Source organism: Nyctereutes procyonoides, unplaced genomic scaffold (genome assembly GCF_905146905.1).
Source record: "Nyctereutes procyonoides isolate TBG_1078 unplaced genomic scaffold, NYPRO_anot_genome, whole genome shotgun sequence".
In the NCBI taxonomy this organism is placed as follows: domain Eukaryota; kingdom Metazoa; phylum Chordata; class Mammalia; order Carnivora; family Canidae; genus Nyctereutes; species Nyctereutes procyonoides.
This window is the reverse complement of record NW_026575140.1, coordinates 23,264,853-23,281,253: the sequence shown is the minus strand read 5'-3', so window position 1 is coordinate 23,281,253 and position 16,401 is coordinate 23,264,853. Positions and strand designations below refer to the sequence as shown.

At 50.5% G+C, this 16,401-nt stretch overlaps 1 protein-coding gene across 2 annotated transcripts; it reads left to right on the top strand.

The window, feature by feature from the left end:
• The first annotated feature begins 734 nt into the window (after window positions 1–734).
• On the top strand, window positions 735–15,882 carry CUNH16orf95 (chromosome unknown C16orf95 homolog). Of its 2 annotated transcripts, XM_055305550.1 has the most exons (7): window positions 735–981; window positions 2,497–2,548; window positions 3,476–3,616; window positions 9,363–9,509; window positions 10,224–10,260; window positions 13,386–13,590; window positions 15,621–15,882. In XM_055305550.1, the coding sequence occupies exons 1-7, from the start codon at window positions 857–859 to the stop codon at window positions 15,637–15,639; spliced, it is 726 nt and encodes a 241-aa protein (XP_055161525.1). In that variant the 5' UTR covers window positions 735–856; the 3' UTR covers window positions 15,640–15,882. The 2 variants fall into 2 exon arrangements, with proteins under 2 accessions (XP_055161525.1, XP_055161526.1); XM_055305551.1 differs by lacking the exon at window positions 9,363–9,509 and having other exon boundaries at window positions 737–981.
• Window positions 15,883–16,401: the final 519 nt, after the last annotated feature.

The following is a 16,401-nucleotide window of genomic DNA, read 5'->3' as shown; positions in this document are numbered from 1 at the left end:
CGGAGGGTCAGTGTGCCCCAGCGTCCTGGGAGGGGGCGCAGGGTCAGTGTGTCGCAGCGTCCGGCCGCACAGCCTGACTGAGGCTACAGCAGGGCTCCGGTGGGCTCGGGAGGAGCGCGGAGGAGCGCGGAGGAGGCGGGCGGGCAGGGACCGGACGGCCGCGCACGAAATGCTCGGGTCGTGCTGAGGTTCCTGGTGACCGCCATTCGCTGGGAGGAGGCGGGTGACCCGACTTAGACACACGCCGGGGTGGTGCCTGGCTTCTCCGGCACTGGCCGCAAGTTGGGTTCGGGCTCCACGGCCGGAGTCTCGGGGAGCGGGGCCGCGCCGACGGCCTCCGATCCAAACACACGTCCGGGCGTCCTGCCCGAGCCGACAGGGAGACGGAAGCGGGCCAGAGCCCAGGCGTGTACGGGGCCCTCCGGACGGCAGCCGGCGGCAGCTCCGCGGCCTCCCGAGCCCCGGGCAGCTCCTCCACGTCACGACCCGCGCGCTGAAGCGGGGCGCGCACAGAGCCGGAGCTTCCGGGACCAGCGGCTCCCGCGGACGGCGGCGAGGGGGCGCTTCCGGCCCCGCCCCAAGGCCTCCCCGTGACCCACGGAGCCCGACGCCTGGGGCCAGTCAGCCGCCAGAGAAGGGCACATGCCTAGAAGGCCGCGCCTGATTGGCTAAGCTCGGCGAGTCCGTGGCGCGCCAGGGCCCTCCGGCCGGAAGGGCGGGGCCTGAGGCAGCGGACGGGAGGAAGGGGAGGGGCCCGGCGGGGTGGCCCGGGCGCGGCTGCCGGTGCGTGCGCGCGCCGGCCGCGGGAGCAGCCGGTTGCGTAAGGCCGGGCCCTGCTGTCGTCACCCGCCTCAGGATGGTCCCCACCGCCTCCACCGCGGCGGCCCTGCCGGAGCCAAGGCGGGCACTTCCGGGGGCCCTCGGGTGTCCGTTGGGTCCGTCAGTCAGCGCGCACTCTCCCGAGCGCGTCGTGGCAGGCAAGTGCGTGCCCGAGCCCCGCTCGCCGGGCCGCGGACGCCGCCGCCGGGTCCCTGGGCCCCGCGGAGGCTGGAGCACCTAGGCGGGCAGAGGGCACGCCCACGCTGACGTAAGCGCCGGAGGGCCGTGTGGTGCTTCCCGGCCCGAGGACGTGGGCGCTGTGGGGCGCTGGCCTCCCTCTGGGGCTGACCGCCTCCGCGCACCACCGCAGACCTCCCCCTCGGCGCTGGCTCCGAAGTCCCGGGAGGGGTCGTGGCCCGCTCCCCCTCCTCCCGCCAGCGCCGCCTCACGCCCCCAGCCAGTCTGTGGAGAGAGCTGGGCGGCTGCCTGCGGGTGGGGACTGGGGGTTCCGGCTCCCTGGGCCGTGGGGGCGGTTGCGCGGCTCTTCGCAGCCTCGGCTGCGCCCGCAGAGCCGACGACCCGAGGCTCTTGCTGGAATAAAGCAGCAGCGACGCTGACGCTGACGCTGACGCTGACGCACAGCACAGGCAGCGCAGTGCGGCGCCGAGGGTTTCCACGTTACAGAACACGGACGCGTCAGCCTCTGCGTTGTGTTCGCGTTGTGCCCCTGGGGGCCCCGTATCACACCCCGGCAGTTAGCTCCTGGGGTGGTGGCGGCAGGTGGTGCGGCCGCCTGCACGGCCTCAGATGCTCTGTCACCCCACCCCAGGCACCCGTGCTGTCCTGGAGGGGGTTGCTATTCATTTATTTATTTAGTATATTTTTTTTATTGTAGTTCGATTTGCCAACGTGTAGCCTATCACCCAGTGCTCATCCCGTCAAGTGCCCCCCTCAGTGCCCGTCACCCAGTCACCCCCACCCCCGCCCTCCTCCCCTTCCACCACCCCTTGCTCGTTTCCCAGAGTTAGGAGTCCCATGTTCCGTCACCCTCTCTGATATTTCCCACTCATTTCTCTCCTTTCCCCTTTATTCCCTTTCACTGTTATTCATATTCCCCAAATGAATGAGAACATACACTGTTTGTCCTTCTCCGATCGACTCACTTCACTCGGCATCATACTCTCCAGTTCCATCCACGTCGAAGCAAATGGTGGGTATTTGTCGTTTCTGATGGCTGAGGAATATTCCGCTGTACACACAGACCACAGCTTCTTTACTGGAGGGAGTTTCATTTAACATACGGCTTTCACCGTCTTTGCCTTGGGTATTGCAAGTAAGCCCCTGGGCGTGCTGGGGATTGTGGTTGGAAGGTTTGGCCCTGGCAGGAGCCTTCTTCTCACTCCCAAAGGGCCCAGGGCGTGTTGAGCTGGAGTGTGCAGCAAGTGAGTACGTTCTGGACATAGAGGAGCATGCATACACCTGCTTCTGTGGTCAGCCCCCTCCCTCTCTCAGTGTCAGGACAATGACCTCCCTCTCCCTGGGGCTTAGTGACATGCCAGGTGAGGAGGAAGCTGGCCCGGATCCTCACCCCACAGTCCTATCCTCCCCCCCCCCCGCCCCCACCACAATTTACACAAAGCTCAGAACTTTCTAAGCCTTCCTGTTCTTGTTTTCTAGGAAGAGCACATTTCAAACCTTTGGGAAAGAAGTGTGCTTCATAGATCAGTCGGTAAGGAAAGCAACCTCTCAGCTATTTTGCCCCAACTCCACCAACCCTGTGGAATTTGGGAGAGTGGAGAATGTGGGTGGGTCCTCAGACAGCACTTCATCAGGGTGAGTCAGAAATGGGAGTCTAGGGATCCCTGGGTGGCGCAGCAGTTTGGCGCCTGCCTTTGGCCTGGGGCACAATCCTGGATACCCGGATCAAGTCCCACGTCGGGCTCCCGGTGCATGGAGCCTGCTTCTCCCTCTGCCTGTGTCTCTGCCTCTCTCTCTCTCTCTCTCTGTGACTATCATAAATAAATAAATAAAAATTAAAAAAAAAAAAGAAAGAAATGGGAGTCTACGGTTATAGGGCCTATCACTGGGCCCCCAATATCTCTGTGTAGGGTCACTCACTGCCTCCCCCACCCCTGGTTCCTGAAGACACTTCAAGACAGGGACTCGGGAGGCCTGGGAGTACCACACTGCCCCCTGAAGTACCTGCTCTGGGCATCTGTTTCTTCATCTGACCCTGGGGAGGATGACTTCCCTTCTCCTGCCTGCCTGTGGGCATGGCAAGGATCCCCTGGGATGGATGTGGAAGACTTTGCAAATGTAAAACATGATGGCAGATTGGTACATGAAAAGAACAACCCTTTCCCCACTGCACTTGGTTGTGCTCCCCAGACTTGCTCATGGTGATGCAGCAGTAAGTGGCTGGGAATCCTAATACACCTGGTCTACAGGCTCTGGTGGTGCCCTTCTAGATGAGTCTGGAGTGAGCCAGGGTAGCCTCCCTCTTTGTGAGCTGCAGGAGGAGCTGGGGCCCCTGCCCCTGGACACCCTGCCTCAACCTTGGCTCTCTCCAAGCATTGGTTTACTATTCCAGAGAGTTCCTTGGCTTAATTCGCAAATGCAGCAGCAAATTTAATTCTCTTTTCTGACTCTCGCTCAGATGTGTCCTGTCCCCAGTACTGTTCATCAAGAGCCCATCTGCTGTGAGTGCCAGGCCAAATGCAGGGGCTACCTGCCGGTGCCCAGGTTTGAGGCGGCGTTGCCTTACTGGGTCCCGTTGTCCCTGAGACCCCGAAAGCAGGTAGGTGACTTGAACTAGGGTTTCTTCATCTGAGTCCACAGTGAACTTCAGGGGACCAGTCACCCCTCAAAGTCATAGGTGGTATAGAGTGGTATCTTAAAATTTCTAGGGGACAGTTTGTGTTTTTTTTTTTTTTTTTTTGATTCATATTTTTTCAAAAACCAGATCTGTGGAGTTAAGACTGACGTGATAACTGCACATATGTAAAATGTACAGTTTGCTAAGTCTTGACATACATACCCATCTGTGAAACTACCACTGCTGCTGAGCTAACGTGCATTCATGCAACCCTGAAAGGTTTCCTTATGGCCCTTTGTGACTGCCCCCATCCTCCCCACCCTGCTGTGCCCAGGTGACCACTGACCTGTTTTTGTCACCCTAGATCAGTTTGCATTTCCTTGCATTTTATATAAATGGAATCGTATAGTAGGCCCTCTTTGGCTTCGTTCACTCAGTGTAATTATTTCTGAGCTTCATCCATGCTGTTGCTGAGTGGCACTGGGTATCCATCATATGACTGGACCACAGTGCAGCCATTTGTCCACTGAAGGACATCTGCACCATCTCAGAGGTTTTGTTTATCACAAATAAAGCTATTGTGGACATTTGTGTACAAATCTTTGTATGAACACACCTTCATTTCTCTTGGGCAAATACCTAGGAGTGGACTTGTTGGATCGTGGGGTAAGTGTATGTTTAACTTTTTAAAAAACTGCCAACTGTTTTCCAAAGTGGTTGTATCATTTTACATTTGCACTAGCAGTGTATAGAGTTTTAGTCCTCCACATCCTCAGTAACACGTGGTTTGGTCAGTCTTTCAGATCTTAGCCGTCTTAATAGGTGTGTGTCCTCTTGTGGCTTTATATTTCCACAGTAACTGGTGATGCCGAGTGGCTCCTCCCTATGCTGTTGGCTTTGTATGTCTTACTTGATATGTATGCATCTGTTCAGATATTTTGCCCATTTAGAAAAACTGGATTGTTTGCTTTTTTTTTTTAAATTATTGAGTTTTGAGAGTTCTTTATATATTCTAGGTATAATGAGATACTCAATTTATAAACATTTTGTCCATGTTTTTGACTTGTTCTTTTGTTTTCTTATCAATATCTTTCACTAGCATAAGTTTTACATTTTGAGGGAGTCCAGTTTATCAATTGGACCTTTCCTGGATCTTGCTTAGGTGTGCCCCTTGCCCCCCACCACAGCACAGCAGTATTTTTTTTTTTTTAGCAGTATTAAGTATACCTAAGAAATCTTTGTGTAAGCCAAGGTGCCAAGATCAGAAAGGTTTCTCCTGTATTTTTTCCTAGAAGTTTTATAGTTTATAGTTTGTGTTTAGGTCTGTGATCCATTTTAAGTTAATTTTTGTGTGTAGCTTAAGGTATGGCCTGAAGTTCTTTTTTTTCCCCGTTGTGGGTGTCCAGTTGTTGTAATGCCACATGTCATAGACACCATGCTTTCTCCACTGGCTTGCCTTTGCACCTTGCCAGAAATCAGCTGTGTAGCTGTGGGTCTGTTTCCAGGCTTTGTTCCATCCCACTCTTCTAATTGTCTGCATGCCAATGTCATGCTGTCTCTACTGCTGTGGCTTTATAATGAACTTGGAGATCAGATAGTGTGTGTCTCCAATGCCAGTTTTCTTCTTTAAAGTTGATTATTCTAGTTTCCTTGCATTTCCATGTGAATTTTAGAATCCCATCTGCCAGTTTCTAAAGAAACGTCTTGCTGGGGTTTTGGTTGGTATTTTTTGTGTAAATTAGTGTGAAGAGAATCATCTTTTTTAATGACACTGACTCTTCTGACCTGAGAACTTGGTGATCTCTATATCCCTGTAGGCCTTTTGTGTTTCTCAGGGTTGTCTTGCAGTCAGCAATGCACAGGTCTGGCACACCTTCTGTCTCACTGATCTGTGAGTGTTTTATAGTTTTGATGACATCATTTTAAAAATTTAGTTTATGATTGCTCATTGCTAGTACTAAAAATACCACTGATTTTTGTATTTTGATCTTGCATCCTACGGTAATGCTTACCTCCTTTATTCTAGGAGCTCTTTTGTAGAGTCCATCAAGTTTTCTACATAGATGATCATGTCATCTGCAGGGAGAGATGATTTCATTCCTTCTTTTCTGGTTTGGATGCCTTTATTTTTCTTGCCTGAACTCTAGCTAGAACTTCTGGTGTACTGTAGAGTGGAGTGGGGAGATAAGATGTGCTTATCTTCTCTCTCATCTTCAAGGGACAGCTCGGGTTTTCATCATGAAGCATGATGTTAGCCATTGGTTTAGATGCCCTGCATCAGGCTAAGGGTGTTCCTGGCTATTCCTAGTTTGCTGAGAGGTTTTATCCAAAATAAATGTTGGATTTTATCTGTGTCTATTCAGAGCATCTTTTTTTTTTTTTTTGGTTTGTTAATATGACGGATTGCATTGATGGATTTTCCAAAGTTAAACCACTTCCTGGGAGAAATCCCCTTTAATCAGGATGCATTCTCCTTCATATATTTGATTAGAAGTTTTGCTTGTATATTCATGAGGGTTACTGATCTGCATTGTCCTTGTTTGCCTTTGAATTCAGATGACGCCGATCTGGAGTTGAGAAGTATTATCTCATTTTCACTTTTCTGGAAGACTTAGTGTAGAATTGGTATTATTTCTTCCTTTAATATTTGGTAGGATTTATCATTGAAGCCATGTGGGACAGAGCTTCCTTGTGGGAAGGTTTTTTTAACTACAAATTTAATTTCTTGTATAGATAACAGAGTTATTCAGGTTGTTTGCTTCTTTTTTAGTGAGCTTTAAGGAATTTGTTAATTACATCATTGTCAAATTTATTGGCACAATGTTGTTCATAATGTTCTCTAATCACTCTTTTAATACCAGTGGAATCTGAAATGAGGCCCTCTCTCTCGTTTCTTGTTTTTTAGTAGACTCTCAAAGGGGTCATTGGCTTCAAGATGACTGAGTCATGTTGTCCTAGGCAGTGATGATGGCCTCAGTCCCTCCTGTTGGTCACTGTGTCATTTGAGAGTCAGGCAGGGTAGGTATTATTGTACCCCTTTAAAGAATGGGCACACTGAGGTCTAGAAAGGACAGGCTTTACCGGGGTCACAGTGTCAGTTCATAGCAGATGAGGGATTAGAACCCAGGACTCTCCTCACTGAGTTGTGCTGGTGGGCTTCAGGGAGGAGGTGACCCTAAGCAGGATGGAAGGACTATAGAAGACAGTGTGCCCAGCCTGTCTCATGTGTTCCGCCTGGGCTCCCTGCCTCCATCCTCTCTAGTCTGGCTGTCCATGTTTGAGCTGCAGCCCCATAAGCTTTGAAGACTGTGTATCTGGTCCTGTTGCTCCTCTGAAGCTCCCAGTTCCTGAGTGTGGACTGGAGTCCCTGACACAGTCTCTGGGGTCCTTCCTGATCTTGCCTCCCCACCCCCATCTCCAGCCTCCTTTCCACTTGCTGCTCAGGCTCCTGTTCCAGTGGAGGGGAGTGTTAGGTGCAAATCACAGAAAATGGACCCACCATGGGTTCATCCAGGTCTTTGGTAGAGAGAGGACTCTTCTAGGATTGGTTTTATGCTGACCAGCATGTCTAAGGACCAGAGTCTTTACTCAGAGTGTTGGCATTGTCACCTTTAGTGTTTCGAGATGGTGGCCATGGGTCTCTGTTTTATACCATGATACACATGACAGAAAGTGAGCATTTCTGGGGTCCTCCTTTTTCCAGGGTGGCATAGAAGGCTTACCCTCCTGTTCCCTTCTTATCAGGGATAAAACATTCCCAGAAGCCTTGACGTACTTCTTGTTCCTCTCTTCATCCTCACGTTCTTACTCATTCCTGGCAAAGCCCTGATTGACTGATGCTGATCCCTTGGATCTGGGCACTTTGCCCCTTGAATAAAGCTGGGTTCTTTTAAGAAGGGGATTTGGGTTGGTAAATGATTGCTGTCTGGGCAATTGACAGGGTCTGCCTGGGACGTTGGTTCTGTCCACATCCTGAGGCCTCTCAGACAGGTACCTGCTGCTGTCCCGCCTTCACCTAGCCTGCCCCCTGTGATGTGGCTCAGTGATGTTTCTAGACAGATTTTTCTGGCCTGCAGCTTTCTCCCAGCTCCTGCTGTTCCCCCACATCCTGGCATTATCTTACAGCTGGACAGTGCTGCATAATGAACTGCTGTGGGCAGGGCAGGTCTTTGCTCCTAATACCACGCATGCTGCAGAGAATGTGCTTATTAGCAGGTGCTTGGCGGAGGGGGCAGACCTGACCGGAGTGTGCTTATCCTGCTGGGCAAGGCCATGCTCAAAGGAGGTAGTGGTGGATGGAGGTTCTCAGGTTCTTCAGAACCTGTTCCATCTCCTCCTTTGGGTGAGCCTTCAACCCCTTGGCCCTCCCCTCTGGGATCCTGTGCTTTGTAGCACGTCACATACATACTCTGGTCTGGTTCTCCTTGGCCTTGGGAAGTCAGCAGGTCCACTCACAAGTGTATGGTAGGAACTTAGGGTGGTAGAAAGAGAATACCCTGCCTGCGCCTCCCCTGAGGCTTCCTTGCGTGGCCTGGAGATGGGCTATGTGTGTGCTCTTCCACTAGCGATGTGTAACACATTGCCTGAATGCCTGGCTTGAAACAGCAGTCAATGTCATCACTCAGATGTCTGAGGGGCTCAGCTGGGTGGCCCAGCCCCACCTGTCCCTGATCTTGGGGCCAGTGTGCCAGCCCAGACATTGTAGAGGCCAGTGTGGCCTCTTTGCCTGGCCAGATCTGGCTGTTGTCACTTCCTTCTCGTTCTGTGGGCCAAACCAGTGCATGGCCTAACTCCAGTCCAGGGACGGGCTCCATGCTACCCCTCTGCTGGAAGAAACTGGGGTTGCAGGACAATGGGCAGGGCTGTGTGGGGGGAAAAAGAATGGGGCAAGGCCATGGTCCCCCCACAACTCATGCACAGAAAGTATGGCATGTAGATTCTGTATAAAACCTATACATACTGGGCAGCCTGGGTGGCTCAGTGGTTTAGCGCTGCCTTCAGCCCAGGGTGTGATCCTGGAGACCCGGGATCGAGTCCCACGTCGGGCTCCCTGCATGGAGCCTGCTTCTCCCTCTGCCTGTGTCTCTGCCTCCCTCTCTCTCTCTGTGTGTGTCTCTCATGAATAAATAAATAAAATCTTTAAAAAAAACCTGTACATACTGCACGCTCTGTTTCCCACTTAACTTCACATCTCTGCGCGGACAGATGGGTCTGCCTCATGCTTTTCAGAGGCTGCAGTATTCCCTTGTCCCCATATCCCCTGTTTATTATCCCTTACAGACGAGGTTTCGGGCTCTTGGGCCTCTACAGCCAGCACTGTAGCTAATGTTCTTTGCAAGTGTCGTTTTGCAGATGCACACATATCCCAGAGTGGAGTTGGTGGATCAAACACTGTCCGCTGTTGATTCTGACCCATGTTTTCAGAAAGCTGGCAGAGCCTGCTTTATAGCCTAGAACACTGAGGCTCAGAGGGGCTGGATATTGTGCCCCTATTGGGCTAGTCCTGGAGGCCTCCAGACTTAGGATAGCCACATCTCCTGACTTCTTCACACTGCAGAGGTGCAGGTGCCCCTGGGAATGTCATGGAGGGGAGAAAGCTTCCTCAGCTGGGTGATTGGGGTGTGCCTGTGGGAGGGTACAGAAGAGGAGCCCCCTAGGACCCTGTCCCAAGGTGAAGGTTTCTGGAGCACAACCCCTTTGGACCTTCTCTTCCCTTCCTCTCTGTTAGATCCAAAAGATGGTCCAGTTTTATATCCCTAAAACCTCCGAGGCATGCCCCTGCCCATGCCACCGCTTTGGGGGCCGCCTCCCGATGCCTAGGGATCAGGCAGTGATGCCCTACTGGGTGCCTCAGGTCCTGAGGCCTCACAAGAAGGTAAGAGGGAGGCTCACAGCAGTGAGGTCCAAGAGGGATCCAGAGATGGGGTGGAGGATGCTGGTTTCTTTCCCCACAGTGGCCTCCACTGGAAGGGAGTTTGGGTAGCAGAGTGCAGGAGGTGGGTGTGTGCAGGGGCGGGGACAGCTTGGTGTGCTGGGAGGGTGGGTCGCACTGCTGTCTGAAGGCGGTCCCCCATCACTGCTGCCACCTTTATTGCTATCGCTCCTGCCTCCTGCTCCTCTCCCCTCTTCTTTCACCCCCTTCACCTTGCCTCAGCACCCTTTCTAGTTCTCTGGGCATCCTGGCAGGCAGAGGGAGGACCTGGGAAGAACCGTTGCTCTGACTTTCTGTCCTGGATTTTCAGCTCTGTCTGCCCCTCCATATCTCTGGACTCCAGAGCAGTGACTGCTGGAGTGGTTGGCTAGGTCCAACGCTCCTCTGCCCCATGGTCCCTCTTCTCTCATACTTTATGGGTGTCCTGGGTGGTCAGTAGAGGCTTCCTTTCTGCCTTCACCTACATATCATTTGCTAGTTTTCTCTCATCAAGTAGCAGACTGTCCCCAGAATTAAGACTCAGAGGACTTTTAAAAGGGGACTATGGCTTGCATTCTGAGCTGGCCCTTTCCTTGTTTCTGACCAAATCACTAGGCCCACCCTTCTGGTAAATCACCAGGCCGGGCTTACACATTTGCCCCCATTCTTTTCTTTTAGGTGGTGAAAAGGCAACAGAGTTTTACAGGCATCCAAGGTAACAGACCATACACGTCTCATCCTCTCCCACTCCCCAAGGAAGGCGGGGTCTCATGGTGGGGATGGGGAGACTTCTTTCATCCCGAGATGTCTGTAAAAGAAAGATGGACATGTGACACACATCCCGCATCTTCACTCCCTTCTCTTGCCAGGCATCACTGGCTACCTACCATTTTTCCTCAGTGAACCTAGAGAAGCCTTAGACTCTACAGTCTGTCTGCATTAGCTTTCAAAGTGAAGCCAATTTGCAGCCTGGAGTTAGATGTTATCTAAAGTATATTTTCTTTTAAGTTCTGGTCTTGTATAGTTCATGACATAGTGTATGTCTGTGTGTCTGGTATATACACTCACGCGTACACTTATGACCTAGTAAATGTATTTACTAACGATATGGCACATATACCTACATGTACATATGCAGGACACTATATTTTCATGACATAATATTTAGGCATATATTCATTTTGGAGTATATTTGTAAAACATTTATATACTTGAAACCTAGGATATGTATGTTCATATAATTATGGCAGATGTAGTACATACCATATATTCATCTGTTCATGATGCAGTATATATCTGTAACAAAGTGTATTCTTGGCTTTATGTATTTGTGAGCCAGTGTATACTCATGAACTCATGTCAGCAGTTGAGGAGATGGTACCTCCATTCCCACCTTTACTTTCTCTGTCTCTAAAACAAGTGGGTTGGATTGCTCTTGAAGGTGTTTTCTGGCACTGATAGCAAACATGTATGCTTCCTCTGCATTGGTGTGAGCAAAGGAGTGGACATGCTGTGTGGCTTGCAACAGGGGTCCTCCCCTGGCCCAGCTGTGCCCATGCTCTGTGTGGTGAGCACCCCTCCCTGAAATCTGTGATGGAGGGAATGGATGGATGCCTGGCTGGGGCTGGGTTCTTGTGATGGGTGAGCAGTTTGAGCGGCCTGCCCAGAGCCCAGGAGCACAGGGCTGGGTGGGAAAGTGCCCAGGAAATGAGTGGCTGACAGCCAGCATGCCTACCTCTTAATGCTGCAAAAATGCATATTTTCCCTGATAATAAAAATAATTAGAAGCTGCATAGATGTACGTAGCCTTTGTGGGGGCAGTTTAGAGGCATTTATCAAATATTTGTTGAGATATAATTGACGTAGAACATATTAGTTTCAGGTGCACGGTGTAACAATTTGATACTTGTGTTTATTGCAAAATGACCAACTTAAGTCTAGTTAACATCTGTCACCTCGCAGTTACACATTTTATTTTTTGTGGTGAGAACCTTTAAGATCTACTTTCTTAGCTACTTTCAAATATACATTATGGTATTATTAAATATGATCACTGTGCTGTATGTTAGATCCCCAGGACTTATTTATTTTATAACTAGAAGTTTGTATCTTTTGACCACTTCATCCATTTCTCTCATCTTTCAACTTTTGTAATATACTTGATCTTGAATCCAGCAAACCCATGTCCGGGTAATGTCTGGTAGACACTCCTACATACATGCCTGTATGCAGCAGCAGTATCTTTGGCAAGGTATCTGAAGCAGCTGAAGCGTCTCCCAGTGGGAGGATGGACATATATGGAGATGTGTTTCAAATGTGGCACCTGCCAACATAGAGTGTGCAGCTGTTAGGAGGATGGGAGGGAGCCCCAGACACGTTGCAGCATGGAAAAACAAGTGGCTTCAGTCTGTGCAGTAGTACTCCATCCATGTGCATCAGAGAAAAGCTAAAGCCCTGTTTGGTTGTGGATGTGGATTCGGTGCAGTGTGTCTAGCTTGACAGTCACAGGTTACCCATGTGGGTGGGGGAAGACAGGAGGTAAACAACCAGAAGAGCAAGACTAGGGGCTGTATAACAAACAAAACACGAAGCAGCACATTGGCTCAAGTTTGGGAGAGAAGAGCCAGAAATCACCTTAGGAAAGAAACCATAGTGGTAGGACAATAAAGTTGGAGAAACTGCTCTTTTAACTGTATAACCACACACTTACGGATTATTTTTATTGGTTGTTTTTGGCTTCGAATACTCTGCATCTTTAAGAAAAGCCAAAAGCTCAGTTTGTTGTTGAATCCTATGCATCAATTTGATACGTTTTCAAAAGCTGTGCTTTCACTGCAGTCCTTGTTAATAGTTTGGGCAATTTAGCCTTAACCCTTTCAGTCCAGAAGGTGTTCCCAGGACAGGATTGAGAGCCCAGGTCTCACTAGTATCAGGACAATTGGGATCTGTCTCCCCTTGAGCTTTGTAGAGAGAGGTTTAAAAATATGATTTAAGAAAAGTGGCTTAAAAATATTTCCTATACCCTCAAATCCAGATTATTTCCATTTTAAAGAGAAAATCTGTATATTCATCTTGTATTTTTTTTTGTAAAGAGAGGGCTCATTTGCTTTTCTTCCCTATGCTTTGCAGCAGGATTTTTTAATAAAGAAAATAATATGTTTTATATTAATCATGCTTTTACACATTGGTATAATCAGAGTAGTAATACAGTGTATAATACAATGCAGTATATGTGTAGGATATGTTACATAGTGTATAAATATAGCATAATTTGTAGTAGTAGCATGTTAGTGCTATAATATAAATATGATACCAGAATAGTCACATGTTGACCAAAGCGGATCTCAAAAGCCAGGATCAAGGAAATGGAAACAGTAGAGTCCCATTTGTAGTTGTGGTTTTTTCAAATACTCAAATAAACCCCATGTTTCCATCACTAAGTTCTACTGATCAGCTTCTCGCCAGTCTGGTTTCATCTGAGCTTAACCCACTTGTTCACCCTTCCAAAAAAACAACAAAAAAAGAAAGCTTAATGGGAAACAGGTCGCAGCTAAATTCTGTATTCTTTCATTCATAACTAGTTCATGATGCGGCTGTCAGGGATAAAGATTCAAAAGACACTGGCACGAGCCCCGTAGTCAGCCCAGAAATAAGTAAACAGCAGTGTTCGTTGTATCTCCATGGATGTTGGCCAGCATCCATGTGCTCGGGGCTGTGACCAGCTTCTCTGGGACACCTGGCGTCCTTGCCCTGGGTTCTGGAGGGTTCTCTCATGTGTGGTATGCAAATGCGGCACTCTGTCCCCACTCTGCCCAGGGCCTGACTTGCTTTCTTGCCTAGAACCTGCCCTGGGCTTGCGTTCCTGGTACAACCGTTGGCGGATCTGCTGTGATGGGCACCTTCTCCTCAAGTGGCAGCAGCTCCAGGCCCTTCACCAGCATGAACCACTGGCCCCAGGGAAGGGAGCAAGCATCCCGGCCTCCCTCCTGCCCCGCAGCCTCCTGACCCTCCTGCAGGCTGTCCTGAGGGTCGTGGTGGCCATTCGGTGAGCAGGCATGGAGTGGGGGCAGTGGGGGCACTGTTTTGGTCAGGGGCTGGGAGCAGTTGGTTGTGGCTGAACGAAAGGGTGAGGAATGGCTGCAGTGGGATCACCATGGTGCTGTTCTCACTGTACACAGTTGCACTGGGATCTTATTCTACCACACGCTTCATGAACGAGCAATCCAGGCATATCAGAGCTGACAGTGGGGCACTGGGCATCTCGGGGCTGCCTGCCTTTCTTTCCTCACCTCATCACTTTCCCCAGGTCCTCTGTTGGCCTACCACTGGTTCCAGTTTATGCACATTTCCAACACATCAAGATTGAAGGTAGCTGCTGTTTGCCCAGGCATCCTGCTGGGGAGTAAGCACAGCTTCAGGCCTGGAGACCTGTGACCTCTCCCCCAGCCTGGTCCCAGCCATCAAGGCTACATCTGGGAAAACCCTTGCCCCAGCCTCGACCCACTAGCTTCATCCAGGCCTTGTCACCTGGAACACCACCCAGACTTGCTCCCATGAAGCCTCCAGGGCACGCTCCCCACCCCTGCCCAGGGACAGGCAGGGCTGCTTCCTTTGGTCTACTCAGGCTCTTTGATCACACCTGTGTGCAAGGACATGCAGACACACAAATGTATGTGGGTAGAAGATGTGCAAAACTGGGTGTGTGAATGCATGCAGATCAATTTACATATATTGTTTGCTTCTTAATCATCTGTCTTCATGTAATTGTAAGAGGAATATTCTAGAAAGTGTCCAGTATCTGAAAATGGTTGTAGATGTCTGTCCAGTGTCCTCGTTATTGTCGTTCATAGCAGGGGGGTAGCTCTGTCTTTGTCTCTGGTCCTGGCGGGAAGCAGAAGGCCCTCCCCACTGCACCCTGTTTGTCTGCTTTCCTGGTGTTGGGCACCTGTGCTGCCTCTGATCCTGTGATTACAAACAACGCCACGGGGCACATCTGTATGAGAGTGCCTGCATGGACCCATAGCCTCTCTGGGGCATGTGCTTTTGAGAAGAGGGCTGAGGCAAGGGTCTGGGAGCTTTGGGTGATCTGTGAGTATGAGGGGGTTTGTGAAACCGTGAGATTGTTCCTTCTTTGCTTTGCATGAAAATTCATCTGTTCTTGTGTGTTTGCCAACTTGACTGTCAAAGTGAATTAGACTCTCCTGTGCCCACTCTGGGAAGAGCAAAGAAAGAAGCTTGGCTGCAGATAACACATGAGGTAGATGGTCAGGGTAGGCTAAAGGGAAGTGCAAATGATCGTGTAGGAGGCGTTTGCCTCAGAGCCAGGCTCTTAGGGCCGAAGTGCCAGCTGTTCAAGAGAACTATCTTGTCTGGCTGGGGTGTCTGCGGGGTGCCTGTGAGATTCCCCAAACTACACGACCAGCACATCTCAGGAGAAACTGCAGGCTGCCTGTGGGCTGGCCTGGCAGAGATTTGCTAGAATTGTGAAGGCTGTAGAACAGGCAAGCTCAGGACCTTCCCAACAGGGACCCTTGAAGGGCCCTGACAGTCACACTTACCTTCTCGGTGGGGCCTGCTGCAGCCTCCTTGAATTGGGTCCCTTTCACAGCTGTGCAAGGCTGAGACTCTCCACCCTGAGAGGGAGAGTGGGCTCTAGGGGCTGAATACCTCATCAGAAGATCCATGGCTAGGGCAGCCTGGGTGGCGCAGCGGTTTAGCGCCGCCTGCAGCCTGGGGTGTGATCCTGGAGACCCGGGATCGAGTCCCACGTTGGGCTCCCTGCGTGGAGCCTGCTTCTCCCTCTACCTGTGTCTCTGCCTCTCTTTCTGTCTGTGTCTCTCATGAATAAATAAACAAACAAACAAACAAAAAAGATCCATGGCTAGAAGTGAGCCAGTTACAATACACCCTGGTGTTGCCTTACTGCAATCTTTCCTGCCTGGGCTCCTTGGGAACTCATGGTGGGGGTCCCCCTTACTACCAACCCATGGAGGCTCCCTGACAGGTCCTGCCAGGGCAGCATGGGCTTAAGTGTGGGGCACAGTTCGGTGTAACTGCCTATTCTTTGTTTTCCAGACAGTTGTTCTGGGTTTGAAGTTGGAATCTTCAGCCACTGCCAAGAACATCAACGAGAACTTCAGTCATAATCAAGGTCTTTAAGGAAAGTTGTCATATTAGGAGGAGTCTGTGATAAACAGCCATTTTCTCAGGTCATCTAGCTCACACCCGGGGTAGAGTCCAAGTTCTTTCTCATCAGGCAGTGCTTGGTTGTGCACAGCTGCCCTGGGTGCGGGTGAGACTCCGGTGTAAATGCGGCCAATAAATGTTATTTGTGAAACTCCAAAGTGGACCCTATTTGGATGGTGACACTGGTTCTGCTTTGGAGAGGGGGGTGGGGAGCATGTTCTCCAGCTGGCATTACTGGGTGGGGGGAGGGCCTCTGGGTCTCTCTTCCTTCTGCCCCAGTGATGGGCCAAAGGTGGTGGTGGCACCAGTGTCAGGTAGCTCACACTTTAGTAAGTAGCATAAAATTATGTGAATTGAGTTTTTTAAACTGAGATGTCATTTGCATACCATAAAATTCACCTTTTTATAGCATACAATTCAGTGGATTTCAGTGTATTTGCACAGTTGTGCAACCCTCCCCCTGGTGTCTCATTCCATACCCATGTGGTCACCCCAGAAAGAAACCCTGCACTGGGGACGCCTGAGTGGCTCAGTGGTTGAGGTCTGCCTTTAGCTCAGGTTGTGATCCCAGGGTCCTGGGATGGAGTCCTGCATGGGGCTCCCCGCAGGGAGCCTGCTTCTCCCTCTGTCTATGTCTCTGCCTCTTTCTCTGTGTCTCTCATGAATAAAT

Excerpts from the sequence above, each read along its gene's own strand:
- CUNH16orf95 (XM_055305550.1), top strand. The coding sequence starts at position 857 with ATGGTCCCCACCGCCTCCACCGCGGCGGCCCTGCCGGAGCCAAGGCGG. Across the intron at positions 2,549-3,475 it reads TGTGCTTCATAGATCAGTCG|ATGTGTCCTGTCCCCAGTAC; the intron begins GTAAGGAAAGCA and ends ACTCTCGCTCAG. Across the intron at positions 10,261-13,385 it reads GAGTTTTACAGGCATCCAAG|AACCTGCCCTGGGCTTGCGT; the intron begins GTAACAGACCAT and ends TTTCTTGCCTAG.